This window comes from Cynara cardunculus (genome assembly GCF_001531365.2).
Source record: "Cynara cardunculus var. scolymus isolate 2C chromosome LG 5, CcrdV1, whole genome shotgun sequence".
Taxonomy (NCBI): Eukaryota; Viridiplantae; Streptophyta; class Magnoliopsida; order Asterales; family Asteraceae; genus Cynara; species Cynara cardunculus.
Window position 1 is genome coordinate 8,090,821 of NC_037532.1, and position 15,768 is coordinate 8,106,588.

At 32.6% G+C, this 15,768-nt stretch overlaps 3 protein-coding genes across 3 annotated transcripts; 1 reads left to right on the top strand and 2 right to left on the bottom strand.

The window, feature by feature from the left end:
* The first annotated feature begins 3,189 nt into the window (after positions 1-3,189).
* Positions 3,190-7,651, top strand: LOC112512506 (protein MEMO1 homolog). The gene is made up of 8 exons (XM_025118503.1): positions 3,190-3,392; positions 5,113-5,197; positions 5,292-5,360; positions 5,897-6,009; positions 6,114-6,225; positions 6,361-6,504; positions 6,719-6,893; positions 7,230-7,651. The coding sequence occupies exons 1-8, from the start codon at positions 3,341-3,343 to the stop codon at positions 7,353-7,355; spliced, it is 876 nt and encodes a 291-aa protein (XP_024974271.1). The 5' UTR covers positions 3,190-3,340; the 3' UTR covers positions 7,356-7,651.
* A 469-nt stretch (positions 7,652-8,120) lies between these two features.
* LOC112512508 lies at positions 8,121-9,901 on the bottom strand. Its single transcript, XM_025118504.1, has 4 exons — positions 9,861-9,901; positions 9,453-9,573; positions 9,297-9,369; positions 8,121-8,513 (listed from the first exon to the last, which is right to left on the bottom strand). Exons 1-4 carry the CDS (start codon positions 9,874-9,876, stop codon positions 8,265-8,267), a joined length of 459 nt encoding a protein of 152 aa, XP_024974272.1. The 5' UTR covers positions 9,877-9,901; the 3' UTR covers positions 8,121-8,264.
* A 2,562-nt stretch (positions 9,902-12,463) lies between these two features.
* On the bottom strand, positions 12,464-14,961 carry LOC112513814. Its single transcript, XM_025120183.1, has 4 exons — positions 14,918-14,961; positions 14,513-14,633; positions 14,354-14,426; positions 12,464-12,771 (listed from the first exon to the last, which is right to left on the bottom strand). The coding sequence occupies exons 1-4, from the start codon at positions 14,931-14,933 to the stop codon at positions 12,523-12,525; spliced, it is 459 nt and encodes a 152-aa protein (XP_024975951.1). The 5' UTR covers positions 14,934-14,961; the 3' UTR covers positions 12,464-12,522.
* Positions 14,962-15,768: the final 807 nt, after the last annotated feature.

The following is a 15,768-nucleotide window of genomic DNA, read 5'->3' on the forward strand; positions in this document are numbered from 1 at the left end:
TATTTTGATTACTAGGTTTAATGTAAGGAGTAATTGGCGTCCTTGATGGAACTTTGATACATGTTATCGTCCCTATTCAAGAACTACATTTTTATATAAGATGAGGAAAGGGTGAATATTATCAAAATGTTTGGCAATTTGTGACTTCAACATGATTTTTACATTTTTTGTTGCCAGGTGGGTAGGGGTTACACATGATTTGAGAGTTTTGTCTGAAGTTTTAACAGATGATGCTATTGGATTTTCATTTCCTCCTTCAGGTATACTAACGATTTAGCAGAAATATATTTACTATATTCATATTAATAACTATTTTCTTTATTGTTTTCAAATAAATATTATCTATGTGATGTTGCGTATATGAATACTCGAGGATTTATGGCACCATATCATGATGTTATATATTAGCTTGGAGATTTTCGCCGTAGACGTGCAATGAACAAGTATAAAAGGTTCAATCATTCTCATGCAAAATTTAGAAATGTTATTGAATGTACTTATGTTGTCATGAAAGCAAGTTTTCCAATATTAAAAAGAATGACACCGTTTTCACTTGAGGTTCAAAGAGATGTTATTGCATGTTTTGCGGTTCATAACTTCATACGAAACGAAGATTTAAGTGATGGGTTATTTTCTGTATATGATCAAACCAATGAGCAAGGAGACGATAACAAAGATGAGGTTGAAGAGGGTCAATCACATGGGAGTACCACTGACGGAACATATATGACTAGTTTAAGAGAAGAAATTGCAACACAATTAATGTAGAATGAAAATTGATTTTAGTTGTTATGAGACTTTGTTCATGTTTTCTATTATGTTCGAAACAATTGATGTATTCAGTAGTCACTATACTTAATTTGATTTCTTTTGTTGGCTAATTGTGAGTATATGTTGATTCTCAAGCTTTCAATTGTTTTATTGATTTCTTTTATTGTTGTTTATATTCATTAACCACTTAAAACTTGTTTTTCTATAATTAATCATTATGTATAACTGTTTAACAGATATTTCCGTTGATGGCAGATTACAAATTAAAAGTTTGGAATACAGTTATCAAATTCGAGATGACATTCCCATCCCTACGTACAAGATCTCTATTTTGTACCTACTAGAAGGGAACTCGCGCAATAGATACATCTAGATTTTAATATTTTGTTTTATTCTTTGTCCCTGTCCATGAGATAATATGGTTGGTTTTAAGAAACGATAATGTTTTATATTTGAATAAAATATAAATTTGAAGATCTCATAAAATTTGAAAAAAAAATATAGATATTATTATCAAATTAACTATTTACAAGTTCTCTACTTTTCAATTTTTATATTTCAATTATTAAAAAAGGAAAAACAAATCTCTAACTCAAGTATTGAACTCAATGCCTTAGCTATAAAATATCAATGATTTCCCAAATTCAAATCCAAGGAGGAATAAAAATTCCCTTGTGACCATAGAGGTTCAAATGCGATGACTCCGGGCTATCTGCAAAACAGGTGGTCGTCCTAGGATTAGTCGACTCACATAACGGGTTGGATATCCAGGTTAATAAAATAAATAAATAAATAAATAACAATGACTTACCAATCAACTACTACTATTTTTGATTTGTAATTGTCCACATCTTACTTTTATTTATTTATTTCTGAATCTTTATTCTTCCGGTTTATCCATTATTCTTTAAGTTATTTTTGTCTCATATCAATAACGACACATGTTTATCTGCAATAAATTGGAAAAAAAAGTAATTAATCACATTTAACAATCAATACTTTGTACGAGTTTTTATTTCTAAAAGTCTTGATAATACTTGAAAATCAATTATTATTGATCTGGATATGATATAATTAAACATGTTTATATAAGAAATTGATAAAATTATATATTGTTGTTGCATCTTATCACGAATCAATCAAAGACCAGAAAAGTCCGCAAAGGTGGAATTTGGCCCGAACACATGTCAAACGTAAAATGGGTCTTGCGTTTTGCTTAAAAGTCAAGGTTGATTTAATTTGTAAAAATGTATTGTATGAAATCAACACAATTGAATTTTTTCCGGGTCAAACGTTGTTGACTTTTTTTTAGGTTAAAACGTGACTTTACAAACCTTTGTTCAACCTTAAAGGTACGTCTGCTCATAAAAATTTCTGGAACCACCTTATAACATGAGAAAAACATAACCATTAGATAATGTTTTTTTTTACTAATAAATATCATAACAAATTGTTCAAGCATACAATAATAAATTATTAGTTTATTCAATTTAGGTTTGATAGAATAATCTTAAACAACATCTTCAATAAATTTTTTATAATTATAAACAAAATGTTAAAATGTTTAAAAGAAATTATATTTAATTTCAACAAATTCTTAACTTTAGAGATTTCAATATTAATTATACTAGAAGGGTACTAAAAAAAACGATACATCTCGATTTCAACAATGCAGCAAGATGCATCTCGATTTCAATGTTTTGTTTTATTCTGTCTTCATCGATGTTATAATACGATTTTATGTGGTACCGAAAAAATGATAATGTTTTTATTTTTTGAATAAAATATAAATTTGAAGGTATCATAAAATTTGAAAAAAGATATTAGTATCAAATTAACTATTTAAAAGTTTTTGTTTTTTTTTTAACTTTTTTAATTCAATTTTTTTTAATTATAATTTAATTTAGTTTAATAATAAAATAATTTATTTTTAATTTAATACTATATTTTTTTATAAAATAGTAATTAAATATTATGTCATTATCTTAATCATATTTTAAAATTTTTATATTTAAAAATAAAATATTTATCATGTATTTAATTATGTTTATCTGCAATTTGTTACACAAATTTAGATTTAAAGCCTTAATAAGTTATAATTACGCATAATTTATTTGTAATCTTAAGTTTTAAGTAATATGTATCAATATATAGTATTTAATACATAAAAAATAGTTTTTAAAAGTTTTTATCAAATGTTTTATAATATAGTATAGATTATTAAAAAAATTATTATCTTAATTATTTATTAAAATATTCTATAAAAAAATCAAAAATTTCCCCTTAAAAAATTTTCACAGAATTTTTAAATTGAAGTTTTATTTGATTTCTCTATTTTCATAGAACAATAAAAATAAAAATAAAATAAAATAAAATCCTAATCTTGAATAAAGGAAACAAAGTATGATATGTTTGATTGAGCAAAACAAAAGGCAAGAGCTTATCTTGCAATCTGGCTTCTTCAGGAAACGTATCGAAGTAGGGATCAGGCGACGTATTCGATCGATTGCGCTTTATAAGTTCAGAGAATCTCAGCACCATTCTAGTTCTAGGGTTTTGTTTCTAATCCATGGACAAGATCAGGAGACCATCCCACGCAGGTTCATGGTACACTGATGATCGTAAGTCTCATCTAACCTCTTATTGCAATTCCATTACTCATTTATGATCATCGCCTTTATCTATCTTGTTCGATTCGATGGATGATGAAGTTTTCAATGATTTAAAGCTGTAGTTGCTGCAATTTTTTTAATCAATTTGTCAGTCTTATGATGAAAGATGCAATGAGAGTGTGAGAAATTGATCCAACTCCAGCTATTCAAAGATTCTTCCTTTTCTTGTTTATATGCCACTTCTTTTTGAGGAATTAGAGTGCTTTGCTTAAGAATAATTCAAGAACTGGTTTAGTGTTTGCTGGTTTCTTTCTCATCCTTCCTCAGGTCAAATATGAAGTGTTTTGGAAACTAATGCTTAAACACTTGGTGCGATTTTGATAGTGGTTTCTGTTTGATATATATATATACACACACACACACACACATATAATAGGGTTGGGTTCTGGTGAGGAAGGGATCTCACCCATGGATCAATCCTAATTGAAGATCATCACTACTGTGGTGCACCAAGATGCATAGTATCAATTCCCTTGATAAGCACAATCCATGGAGTGGGGTGAGATTAAAAGTAATCATGAGTCCATATCTCTTCTCAAGTATCTCACCTTTTAACTTCTATTCGCACACAATCCTTTGTCTATACATATCACTTAACACTTGGTGCGATTTCGTAATGTTCTAAAAGGTGGTTTATGTTTGATATTTATATATATATATATATATATATGTACATACATATAGAGGCAGATTCAAACGAGAACTGTGGCCAAATAAGAGAACATGAGAACTGCTAAATGTGAAAGCTGAGATTCATGCCACTTTGGCAGCAAACTGATGTTGCTGGTTGTGTTGACCGTGTTCTCTCTCTCTCTCTCTCTCTCTCTATATATATATATATATATATATCATATATCATATATTTATGTTAAGATTGTGTAAACATAAGAAGGTTAAAAACCGTGTACTATATTATTTTGATACAAATACCCATTGAGCACATAAGAGGTGACACCAGTAGAGGAAAGGTGAATGTGACTTTTACATGTTCAAGTTAGATTAGGAGAGACTTGTGGGAACAATAAGTCATAGAGTTGACCAAGATTGATATGGAGAAGTAATGAAGAGACATTTACGGTGCGTTTCATACATGGACCCGACCGGACTGGATGGACAAGAGTGAGGCAGGCAGGTGAAAAAATGCCGCTGATTTTTGCTCTATCTATTTTGGTGGGAAAAGAATGCATTTTTTCCTATGTCACCAAACATGTGACAAGTATTCTTGTTCTGTCTTGTCCCACGTACCAAATGCACCCTTAAGGACTCCTAATGCTAAGCAATGCTTTACATTTGGTGTCAAAACTTACATAGTATTATTTTGAGCATATACCTAATAAAATGGTGTTATTGAACGAAGAAACTATTGGCTATACACTAATATGATGTAGTTTTCATCAAGTTTGTGCTAAATAAGATATTTTTGTTACTTTGTTCTTCTGTTCTTTCGACACTTGTCTAAAAGGGCTAATTTGACCACAATCCCAATTTTTACCAATTATTCACACATGAATAATTTATTCCTACATTCTTAAGGTTTTGTTGTTTCTTATTTGTTCCCCCTGTGTATATATACACCAAACACACACACACTAGAAGTGTACACGTGCAATGCAGTATGATCCTGTTCCAATCTGAAGTCACATTTTATTCCCTTATTTTGGTTCATCAGCTCAAAAGTTGGAGGAAGAACTTGAAGGATGGCTCGTGGAATGTGGTTTGACTAAGTCTCCGGATGTACGAGGTGTAATTGCTCCGTAAGTGAATGTACACTTTCAATCTTGCCCGTCGTTCCTAATAAGTTTCTAATCAACTTATCATCTTGTGGTGGTATTGAACCCAACCCACTAGACATGCAGGTTATTCTTATTCTGGCCGTGCAGCGGCCTTTGCATTTGGAAACATCGACCCAACCAACATGTAAGTTTTCCCCCCAAAAAGTATACATTTATGCAACACATCCATATTTAGGTCTTCATAGAAGCAACCTCTCTACTCGGGTAGAGGTGAGGTCTACGTGAATCCTACTCTCCCTGAACCCCACACTGTGGGATTCGCAGGGAACGTCTGGTTTGGTTACATACATATAGAGTCAGGTTCCATTAGGAAACTAAAGTTAATTAGGGACCCGGGAACCGCCCATGGTGCAACATGTGACATATTCATCAGGATTATGGACGTGTTATTTATCATGAATATTGTAGCACATTCATCAGGAATGTGTTATTCATGATGAATAATACTTTCATATTCATCATGAATGCATTATTCACGACGAATATTCATCCCGAGTAGAGACATGTGGCACGTTGTGGGCGGTTCCCGGGTTCCCAATCAATTTTGGGTTTCTAATGGAACTTCCCTCCATATATATGAACTTATTCATTCATTTTGTTTCATCATCTTCGTTTAATGACATATTTGTTTCTAATTCTGAGGACGTTTACTTATTTCAGTACTAGGATATTTCTTCTTGGTCCATCTCATCATCATTACACCCCTAAATGTGCTCTTTCAAGAGCAACGGTTTACAGGACACCAATAGGCGACCTTCCTATAGATCTCGAAGGTATTGTTGCGTCATCTTCATTTACATACTTCTATTGATAGTTTCTTGAGGTCGCCCGTTAGATTTTGTTCAATTTAAAATTTTATATTATTTGTTAATAATAGTCATAGAAGAGCTAAAAGCCACCGGAAAGTTTGACATGATGGATCTTCAAGTTGACGAGGCTGAACATAGCATGGAAATGCACTTACCATATCTCGCCAAAGTATTTCGTGGGTGAGTCGAATTTGCACCTCTTTCTTTCACACACTTTTCACGAGCCATGGTTCTTCACAGAAGCAACTGCTCTACTATTCATATACTGGGTTTGCTTGGTCTGGTTTGATTTTATTCGAGTTTTCACTTTTACAGGTATACAGTAAAAGTTGTTCCTATTTTGGTGGGGGCTGTAACCGCTGAAAATGAAGCGATGTATGGACGGTTGCTCGCCAAATATATCGACGACCCCACAAATTTTTTTTCAGTGTCCTCCGATTTTTGTCACTGGGGTTCTCGGTATGTTTCACTTGTTAATTAAGTTCTTTTTCAGCAATTTTTATCCTTTTTTTGCTAACTTTGCACAACTCCTCATGGAAAATCACTCTACTCTTCAGGGGTAGAGGTCAAGTTTGCGTAATCTCCCAAACCCCACTTCCGGGTGGGATATACCGGTTTGGTTTGGTTCTGTTTTTAGTTCATGTCCGGCACATAACTCGTTTATCGTTTATAGGTTTAACTACATGCACTACGACAAAAAACATGGAGCGATCCATAAATCTATTGAGGTTTTGGACAAGATGGGAATGGAGATTATAGAGACCGGAGATCCAGATGAATTTAAAAAGTACTTGTCGGAGACCGACAATACCATTTGTGGACGCCATCCCATCAGCGTATTTCTACATGTAAGTAAACATCATTCCCTTCCATTTCCGATTACGCCTACTAACGTCACCTAATTTGAAAACCCAAAGTCCATTTTCAAACAGTCATGAAGAGTGTATTTTTAACTTTTGACATAGGCCATATTTGGCGACTATAAGTTAGCTTATTTAAAAAGCCCCTTTCCGTGAGCAATAAACTAGCTTAAAAGCTAATTTTTTGCAATCTAGCTTATCAACCAACAACTAGCTTATCTTATCAGCCAATTTGCCGAACATAGGCTTATAGATGAATGCTTGAGGTCACTTGGTAGTGTAACCTATTCTCTTTGTCTAATAAATTTATGGAATTATGAGCAGATGTCAAGGAACTGCTCAACGAAGATAAAAATAAAATTTCTTCGATACGAGCAGTCGAGTCGATGCAAAAGCATGAGAGACAGCAGTGTGAGCTATGCTTCAGCGGCGGCAAAGTTGGATCGCTGAGTCCAGCCCTGGGTTTATAACACTTGTATGTTCTAACCTTATTTTCAAATCCGTCTCTTCCATTTGTTTACCGTCAATAAGATTACATCTCCGATTCCGTGTGATGGGAGCCACCATTAGCTCCCAATAACCACCACCACCACCACCACCTGCCGCCATCGTAATCTTCCATCTTCAAGTTTGTGTTTTTATTTATGTACAAATAATAACTTTTCCATGTTTATTAGTCGATCTTCCTGTCATTTGTTGATCTCTGGAAACACCGGTGGTCGTATAAAAAGATCGGTCTTTTGCAAGTTTATGTCTTGATAATTTAAAAAAAACAGAGTATAAGATTCACATTGTGTTATCGAATTCGGGAAGAAAAGAATCGAAAGAAAACGAATTTTCATGTTATTGAGTCGGAGATAAATTGGAGAGAATGGAAAGAAAATATGTTAATTTTACAAATTTACCCTTTATATGTTTTTAAAGTAAAATACATTTTGGTCCCTGTGTTTTTTCTCCAATGGTGTTCGTCCCTTTAGTTTGACCATCGTGTTTGTACAAATGCTATAATGATAGAAGACAACAATAATTAATAAAATAAATAGCAAAAAAAAAATTAAAACAATTGAAAAAAAAAAAATTCAAACTAATTTTTGTGAAGGGTATTTTTGTCATAAAATATTATCGACTTCTCTCGGATCTTATTTCTTTCCTTTTCTTTTCTTTTCTTTCCATCCTAAAAAAGTTCGACTTTTTTTTTATCCTGCTTTTGCTTTTCCTTGAAAGAGTTTCGAAAACACAATGTCAGCGTACTATGATACAACAAACTAATTTCTCGCATGAAATGAATTTCTTCGATAACAACGAACTTAAACCGTTACAGATATCGACATAAAGATACATTTTGTTATGATTTTTGGATCATAACTTGTTAAGTTTGGCGAGAAGGAATACAGAGGCGGATGTAACAGCTGGAATGAAAATGTCGTTGGGAACGGCATTCGGGGCTGCCCGTTGCTTGATAAACGTTGTTACGACCGGGATTCCGAAGATGAAGAGGAATATGTCTTTGATTCCTTGCCCGGTAACTCCGGAATCAAGGATTATGTCCTGCAAAATCCTCTTAAACTCTTCCTTGCTCAATGACTTCTCTTTTCCTTTGTGGTGATTCTGCAATTCATTCCCATGATTCCATTCCATACATTTCATCAAGCTTTCAATCACATTTATTTGCCCAAAATAACATATATGGATTGGATTCTTGTAATCCATTAGAACCAGTGTTTAATAACCAGACCCGACTGTTTTAGACCCGTTAAATCACCACAACAAAATCGATTTTATATATGACGTCGGATATGTATAAATGTCTTAATAAACTACTTTATAAAATGTGTTATAGTTGGATGTTAAGATATATTTGGTATCCTAACAAGTTTTTCTAGGCATTTTTAAAATAAAGTATTCTATTAGTTTCTATTTGTATTATAATGTCATAAAAAAAAATACTAATATGACATTTTATTTTTTATATAATTCACAATTATTTTGATCCTATAAACTTAAGTCTTATTAAACAGTCTATCAAAACATTTAGATATAATACAACTTCGTCGTTTTGTCCTAGGGAGTCTTAATAAGAATTGACCCATTTTCGGGCATGGAAATGAAAATAAGGATTTTGGGAAATAGAAATTGGAATGACTTTCATTACCCTCAAATGGTTAATTTGCCTTGCATATGGCAATGACGCATTTCATTGTATCAACTCAGACATCAGTAATGATTTCTATTTTCATTTTCAGATATTACCGGTGGCCAAACACCTTGGTTTGTAAAAAAACGAGTCAGGTTGATTCGAAGACCGATATTTAGAATCACCCATTTAAAACCGATATCTTATAGATTCGATTGCTTAAATATGACCCCAAGAAAAAGATTATGAAAACTTACATGGTATGCTTGTTCAAGGGTAGAAGTCTTTGGTACACGAAATTGGGTGCAACCAATCAATTTGTTCATTTCTCTGAAACCACACACAAAATTTCTTCTATTTATTTTGAATTTAATTTATCAAAAACCCTGTAAATTAAAGAAGATGAAACATACTCAACCGTCTCACAGACTGCATGATAAAATTCTGCCGAGTTCCATTTCTTGTTAGGGTCCGCGAAATATTGATCGTAGCATTTCTCAATGATAGGTTCCAGATCCTTATTTTCCTCTTTTCCTGTTCGTCCGAAAAATCCATCAAGAAAAAAACGTAAATCATGTTCTACATAAACACTACAGAATACTCATTAAACTTGTGGCTAATTTCGACGAATTTGTATGATGAAAAATAGTAGAAACCATCCATTTAATGGGAATAACGTGCTAAAACCAACACGTTGACCATTGGTTTTTGCCAGGAATCGTACACAACCGGATGATAACAACCCGTTGATTTCAGCATTTTTCGTCGATCAATATTTGTAACGAAACTTCAAAGTAAATATATGAGAAAGAGAATTATACCAAAAGTTTGTCCCATATTTTTGGGGTTGTTGCAAATGTGTAACGATGTTTGAATGACTTCGTTCTTGAGTATTATATACGAACAACATTAGATTTTATGAATGATTCTTGTGAAGGAGGAAGGGTATATTTGCATTTGTAACCTTTGTGGTCAAGAAAAGAATACTAAGGTTTGGCCCATGTTCATTTTAGATGTATTATAGGAAAAATTGTATAAAAGGAAACGTATTTATATAAAAAAATATACTTTAAAAGTCATATTTAAAGATTTATTGTTCGAAAGTTGATGTGACACTGATGAAATTTAATTTATTTGTGAAGTACGTTGTTTTTTTGTAAGGGTGTTCGGGCCAAAGCCCGACTAATCCCCGGCAAATTTGGAGGCTAAACATGGCCTCACTTAAATGTCGCCAACACTCCCCTCCCAGGGCTCGAACTCGGGTTCATGACTATGTCATGCCCAAGCCTTTACCACTAGGCTGGAAGGTCTTTGACGTGAAGTACGTCGTTATAGTAGACATTTTTAAATTATGGATCTTTAAACGCGGTTTATAAAAAAAATGTTTTGTTAAAACAAAAAATGAAAATATGTTATTTTTGTGTACAGTTTGTCATGAGCATTAACCCCTTTAATGAAGTTAGATAAATAATGAGACTTTGTAATTTGATGGGGTTGGATTTCGGTGAGAATGAAAGTTATGGTGAGAAATGTAAGAATAGATCTCCATCTTAGATCAATTCTAATTGAATGTCAATATTTATAAGGTGCATCGAAATGCACCGGATCAATTCAAATTCAAAGCGTAGTTTATGGTTAAACATGAGATTAAAAATGATCAATAGTTCAAATCTCTTCTTACGCTTCTCACATGATCCTTCACCTGTTTGATTTGAGTTTACATATACTATATTAGAATACATGGGTTTGGTTCCGGTAAAAATGAAAGTTATGGTGAGAATGATAAGAAATGATCTCAACCTTGTATCAATCCTAATTGAAGAGAACAATTAGATCAGTACTAATGGGATAAACTAAACCAATTGTCTTCTGAAGTGTAATTCATTGGTTGTTTTGGGATTAAAATTGATCAAAGGTCCAAATCATTTCTTACACTTATCATCTTTAACTTCTATTCTCACACGATCCTTCGTCTAAAACATTTGGAAGAACTCTTAAAAATGTCTTACTAAACATTATGTACAGATTGTTAATCCATAAATTCTTAAAAGTTCAAGTTTACAAAGTATTATTGTTTAGGTCAACTTTTTATAGCTTCATGTCTGAATTCCATAGAATCAACCCATAAACAAGTTCATATACAGAACAAACGTTGAGCTTTATGAATACAACAACGTACATCACAAATTTTGTATTGTATTTTCTGATGAGTTATATTAATTAATTTTCTATTTTTGATTTACCATGAAATCTTATATCTTAGTGTATCTCACACACGCACATGCGTGCGCGCACACACACACATGAGCTAATCCTTAACCTTAGCAACCAGACCAACAATCACAACGGAGCGAATCAAATGTGCAAAATATGTGGAAAGTCGATGGATTCAAAGCACTAGTCATACGAGTGTCTCATTTGCGCAAACTACAAAGTTCACACATTATGTGCAACGACCGAGATGAAAATGGGTCTGTACCAAATAGATGATGGGTCAGATGGTAGTGACCATGTTACACCAATGGTTCAACAGGGTGCACCAATGGCTCAACGGGCTCCAAGTGATGGTCAGGTGCAGGTGGAACTAACACCAGAGGAAGCTCTTGCACTTCTTCATATAATGGGACTCTCAAATGCAAATGCTACTTCTTATGTTTAATCAGTTTTCTACAACATAACTCATAACAAGTTTCTAGAACAAATGATTGTGGATTCAACCCTCAGGGATGTATCGAAGGCGTTTTCGCAAAAAAGATGCTACAAGTTCACCTTGTAACTCCGTTCGTATTTTTTTGTACGGATGTGCAAAAAGTGATCTGATCTAATTAAAACTGACTGATCAGAATTGAGATGCCCAATTGTAAATTTGATCAGATCCAAAAATTAAATATCAAAATTAAAATTTTATTTGATATTTTGAATTTAGTATTCCAAGTTGTTTTTTCTCTCATGATTTGTGTTATAAATCATGTTGGTCCATCAATTTATATGAATATCTATTTATTCATTGTATTTTCCATGTTTATTAGTCGATCTTCCTGTCATTTGTTGATCTCTGGAAACACCGGTGGTCGGTGGCATCGATTAATGGCTAAAAGTTAACGTATGGTCAAAAGAGGGATTGAATCCAAGCGTTTTCCAAACCACGATGTCAAGATTGTAGTTTCCAAACAAACGAAAACTGTTAAAATAAATAACCAAAGGGACCGAAATTGTTTTTTGTGAAGGGTATTTTTGTCATAAAATATTATTGACTTCTCTCGGATCTTAATCCTTTCCTCTCTTTTTCTTTCCATCCTAAAAAGGTTCGACTTTTTTTTTTATCCTGCTTTTGCTTTTCCTTGAAAGAGTTTCGAGAACACAATGACAGCGTACTATGATACAACAAACTAATTTCTCGCATGAAATGAATTTCTTCGATAACAACGAACTTAGACCGATATAGATATCAACATAAAGATACATTTTGTTGTGAGTTTTGGATCATAACTTGTTAAGTTTGGTGAGAAGGAATACAGTGGCGGATGTAACAGCTGGAATGAAAATGTTGCTGGGAACGACATTCGGCGCTGCCCGTTGCTTGATAAACGTTGATACGATAGGGATTCCGAAGATGAAAGGGAATATGTCTTTGATTGCTTTTCCGGTAACTCCGGAATCAAGGATTATGTCCTGCAAGATCCTCATAAACTCTTCCTTGCTCAATGACTTCTCTTTCCCTTCATGGTGATTCTGCAATTCATTCCCATGATTCCATTCCATACATTTCATCAAGCTTTCAATCACATTTATTTGCCCAAAATAACATATCTTGATTGGACTCTTGTAATCCTCTAGAACCGGTGATTAATAACCAGACCCGACTGTTTTAAACTCGTTAAATCACCACAACAAAATCGATTTTATATATGACGTCAGAGATGTATAAGTGTCTTAATAGACTGCTTTATTAAAAAATTAGTTTATAAAAGGTGTTACAATTAAATGTTAAGATGTATTTTGGTATCCTAACAAGTTTTTCTGAACATTCTTAAAATAAAGTATTCTATTAGTTTCTTTTTATATTATAATGTCATAAAAAATACTAATATGGCATTTTATTTTTTATATAAATCATAATTATTTTGATTCTATAAACGTAAGTCTTATTAAGCGGTCTATTAAGACATTAGATATGATATAACGCCCTAACAGATTTTGTCCTAGTACGCCTTAAGAAGGATTGGCCCACTTTAAGGCAAGGAAATGAAAATAAGGATATATGGCAATGACTTTCATTGTATCAAATTAGACATCAGTAAAGATTTCTATTTTCATTTACAGGTATTATCGGTGGCCAAACACCTTTTTGGTTTGTAAAAAAAAGGAGCCTCGTTGATTAGAAAACCGATATTCAGAATCACCCATTTAAAACCGATATCATATAGATTCTACTGCTTAATTATTAGACATGGGAATGGGGCGGGGACCTCAATCCCCGTTCCCGTTCCCGTTCCCGACTACTTATCTCTATCCCTGTCCTTGTCTCCATCCCCGTCGGGGAATAAAATCACATCCCCATCCCAACCGGGAACGGGGATCCCCAACGGGGAAAGGGGAATTTTTTTTTCGCGTTTATATAAGTTATTTTAAATTAAATATGTGAGAAACCATACATGTTTAAATTTCAAACATTTTCAATAAACCTAAAACCAAAATGATATTAATTTAATACAAAAAAAAACCACAACATCATATAAGAACTATTAACCTAAAACCAAAATGAATTTAATTTAATACAAAAAAACCACAACATCATATAAGAACTATTAACCTAAAACCAAAAAAAAATTCAATTAAATCCAAGAAAACTTAAAGTTTTGTGTACGAAAAGATATTGAATAATATAAAACCATATCGAGTTCGAGTAATATACAAAACTTATCGAGTAATTGTATTTTGACTTGACATCCAAAATATTACATATTAACATACAAAAAAACAATTTAAATTATAAACCTAGTTAGAAAATAAGAAATTATGAACTACCGCTTTGGTTGAAATAAATAATATACATATATATATATATATATATATATATAATTTATTAATTAATATATTTAACAGGTACGTGGCGGGGAGTACCATACCCATCCCCGTCCGCATCCCCGATTAGCGGGGAATCCCCGTCCCCGACCGAGTGGGCGGACCGGGGTCCCCGACAGGTTAGGACCCATTCCCATGCCTATTAATTATGAACCAAAAAAAAAAGACATATCATTGATTTTTATCTATTTTTTGAAGGAAAAAAAGAGAAATGATTATGAAAACTTGCATGGTATGGTTGTTCAAGGGTAGAAGTCTTTGGTACACAAAATTGGGTGCAACCAAGCAATTTGTTCATTTCTCTGAAACCACACACACAAAAATTATTTTATTTATTTTGAATTTAATTTATAAAAAAACCCTGTAAATTAAAGAAGATGAAACATACTCAACCGTCTCACAGACTGCATGATAAAATTCTACCAAGTTCCATTTCTTGTTAGGATCCGCAAAATATTGATCGTAGCATTTCTCAATGATAGGTTCCAGATCCTTATTTTCCTCTTTTCCTGTTCGTCCGAAAAATCCATCAAGAAAAGAACATAGATTATGTTGTACATAAACACTACGAAATACGCATCAATAATGTGGCTAATTTCGACGAATTTGTTTGATGAAAAATAGTAGAAATCATCCATTTAATGGGAATAACGTGCTAAAACCAACACGTTGACCATTGGATTTAGCCAGGAATCGTACACAACCGATGATAACAACCCGTTGATTTCAGCATTTTTCGTCAATCAGTATTTGTAGCGAAACTTCAAAATAAATATATGAGAGAGAATCATACCAACAGTTTGAACCATATTTTTGGGGTTGTTGCAAATGTGTAACAATGTTTGAATGACTTCGTTCTTGAGTATTATATATGAACAACATTAGATTTTATGAATGATTCTTGTGAAGCAGGAAGGGTTTATTTGCATTTGTAACCTTTGTGGTTAAGAAAAGAATACTGAGATTTGGTCCATGTTCGTTTTAGATGTATCATAGGGAAAATTATATAAAAAGAAACGAATTTATATTCTATTTTTATTTAAAAAAATATATTTTAAAAGTCATATTTAAAGTTCTGCTGTTCAAAAGTTGTTTTAATATCCAGTTTATGTGACACTGATGAAATTTAATTTATTTTTGAAGAACATTTTTATAGTAGACATTTTTAAACTATGGATCTTTAAATACGGTTTATAAATTAGAACAGAAAATGAAAATACATTATTTTTGTGTACAGTTTGTCATGAGAATTAACCCCTTTAATTAAGTTGGATAAATAATGAGGGACTGCTTGATTTAGACAGATAAGTGAAAATGAAAATGAAAATAACAGGGAATAAAGACGGAAATGATTTTACATTCACTCCTGTTTAATCTGAAATAAATATTTGGATTTTATAAAACTATTTCTTTTATTTTTAATTCCATAAAATGTTGATTAGACCTAACATGAATAGATTAGGGTTGAATGAAGCAGCCTAGTACCATTTAATGGCTTAGTTAAACATGTAACATGAATCAAGTTGGTTATAAGGGTCAACAACTGCATTTAATGGGACCAATAATGACAACCAACTATGCTCATATTACTTTAAATGAGACTGTCTTAGAAATTCGGGTTTTCGATTGTTTGGATTTTACTGA

Bases quoted from the DNA above. Each gene is read 5' to 3' on its own strand.
- LOC112512506 (XM_025118503.1), top strand. From the start codon at position 3,341: ATGGACAAGATCAGGAGACCATCCCACGCAGGTTCATGGTACACTGAT. The intron at 5,198-5,291 runs GTAAGTGAATGT...CCAACCCACTAG, and splicing joins GTACGAGGTGTAATTGCTCC to ACATGCAGGTTATTCTTATT. The intron at 6,010-6,113 runs GTATTGTTGCGT...TGTTAATAATAG, and splicing joins CCTTCCTATAGATCTCGAAG to TCATAGAAGAGCTAAAAGCC.
- LOC112512508 (XM_025118504.1), bottom strand. The intron at 9,370-9,452 runs GTATGTTTCATC...GTGTGGTTTCAG, and splicing joins GCAGTCTGTGAGACGGTTGA to AGAAATGAACAAATTGATTG. The intron at 8,514-9,296 runs GTAAGTTTTCAT...AATGAATTGCAG, and splicing joins CCCTTGAACAAGCATACCAT to AATCACCACAAAGGAAAAGA.
- LOC112513814 (XM_025120183.1), bottom strand. The intron at 14,427-14,512 runs GTATGTTTCATC...GTGTGGTTTCAG, and splicing joins GCAGTCTGTGAGACGGTTGA to AGAAATGAACAAATTGCTTG. The intron at 12,772-14,353 runs GCAAGTTTTCAT...AATGAATTGCAG, and splicing joins CCCTTGAACAACCATACCAT to AATCACCATGAAGGGAAAGA.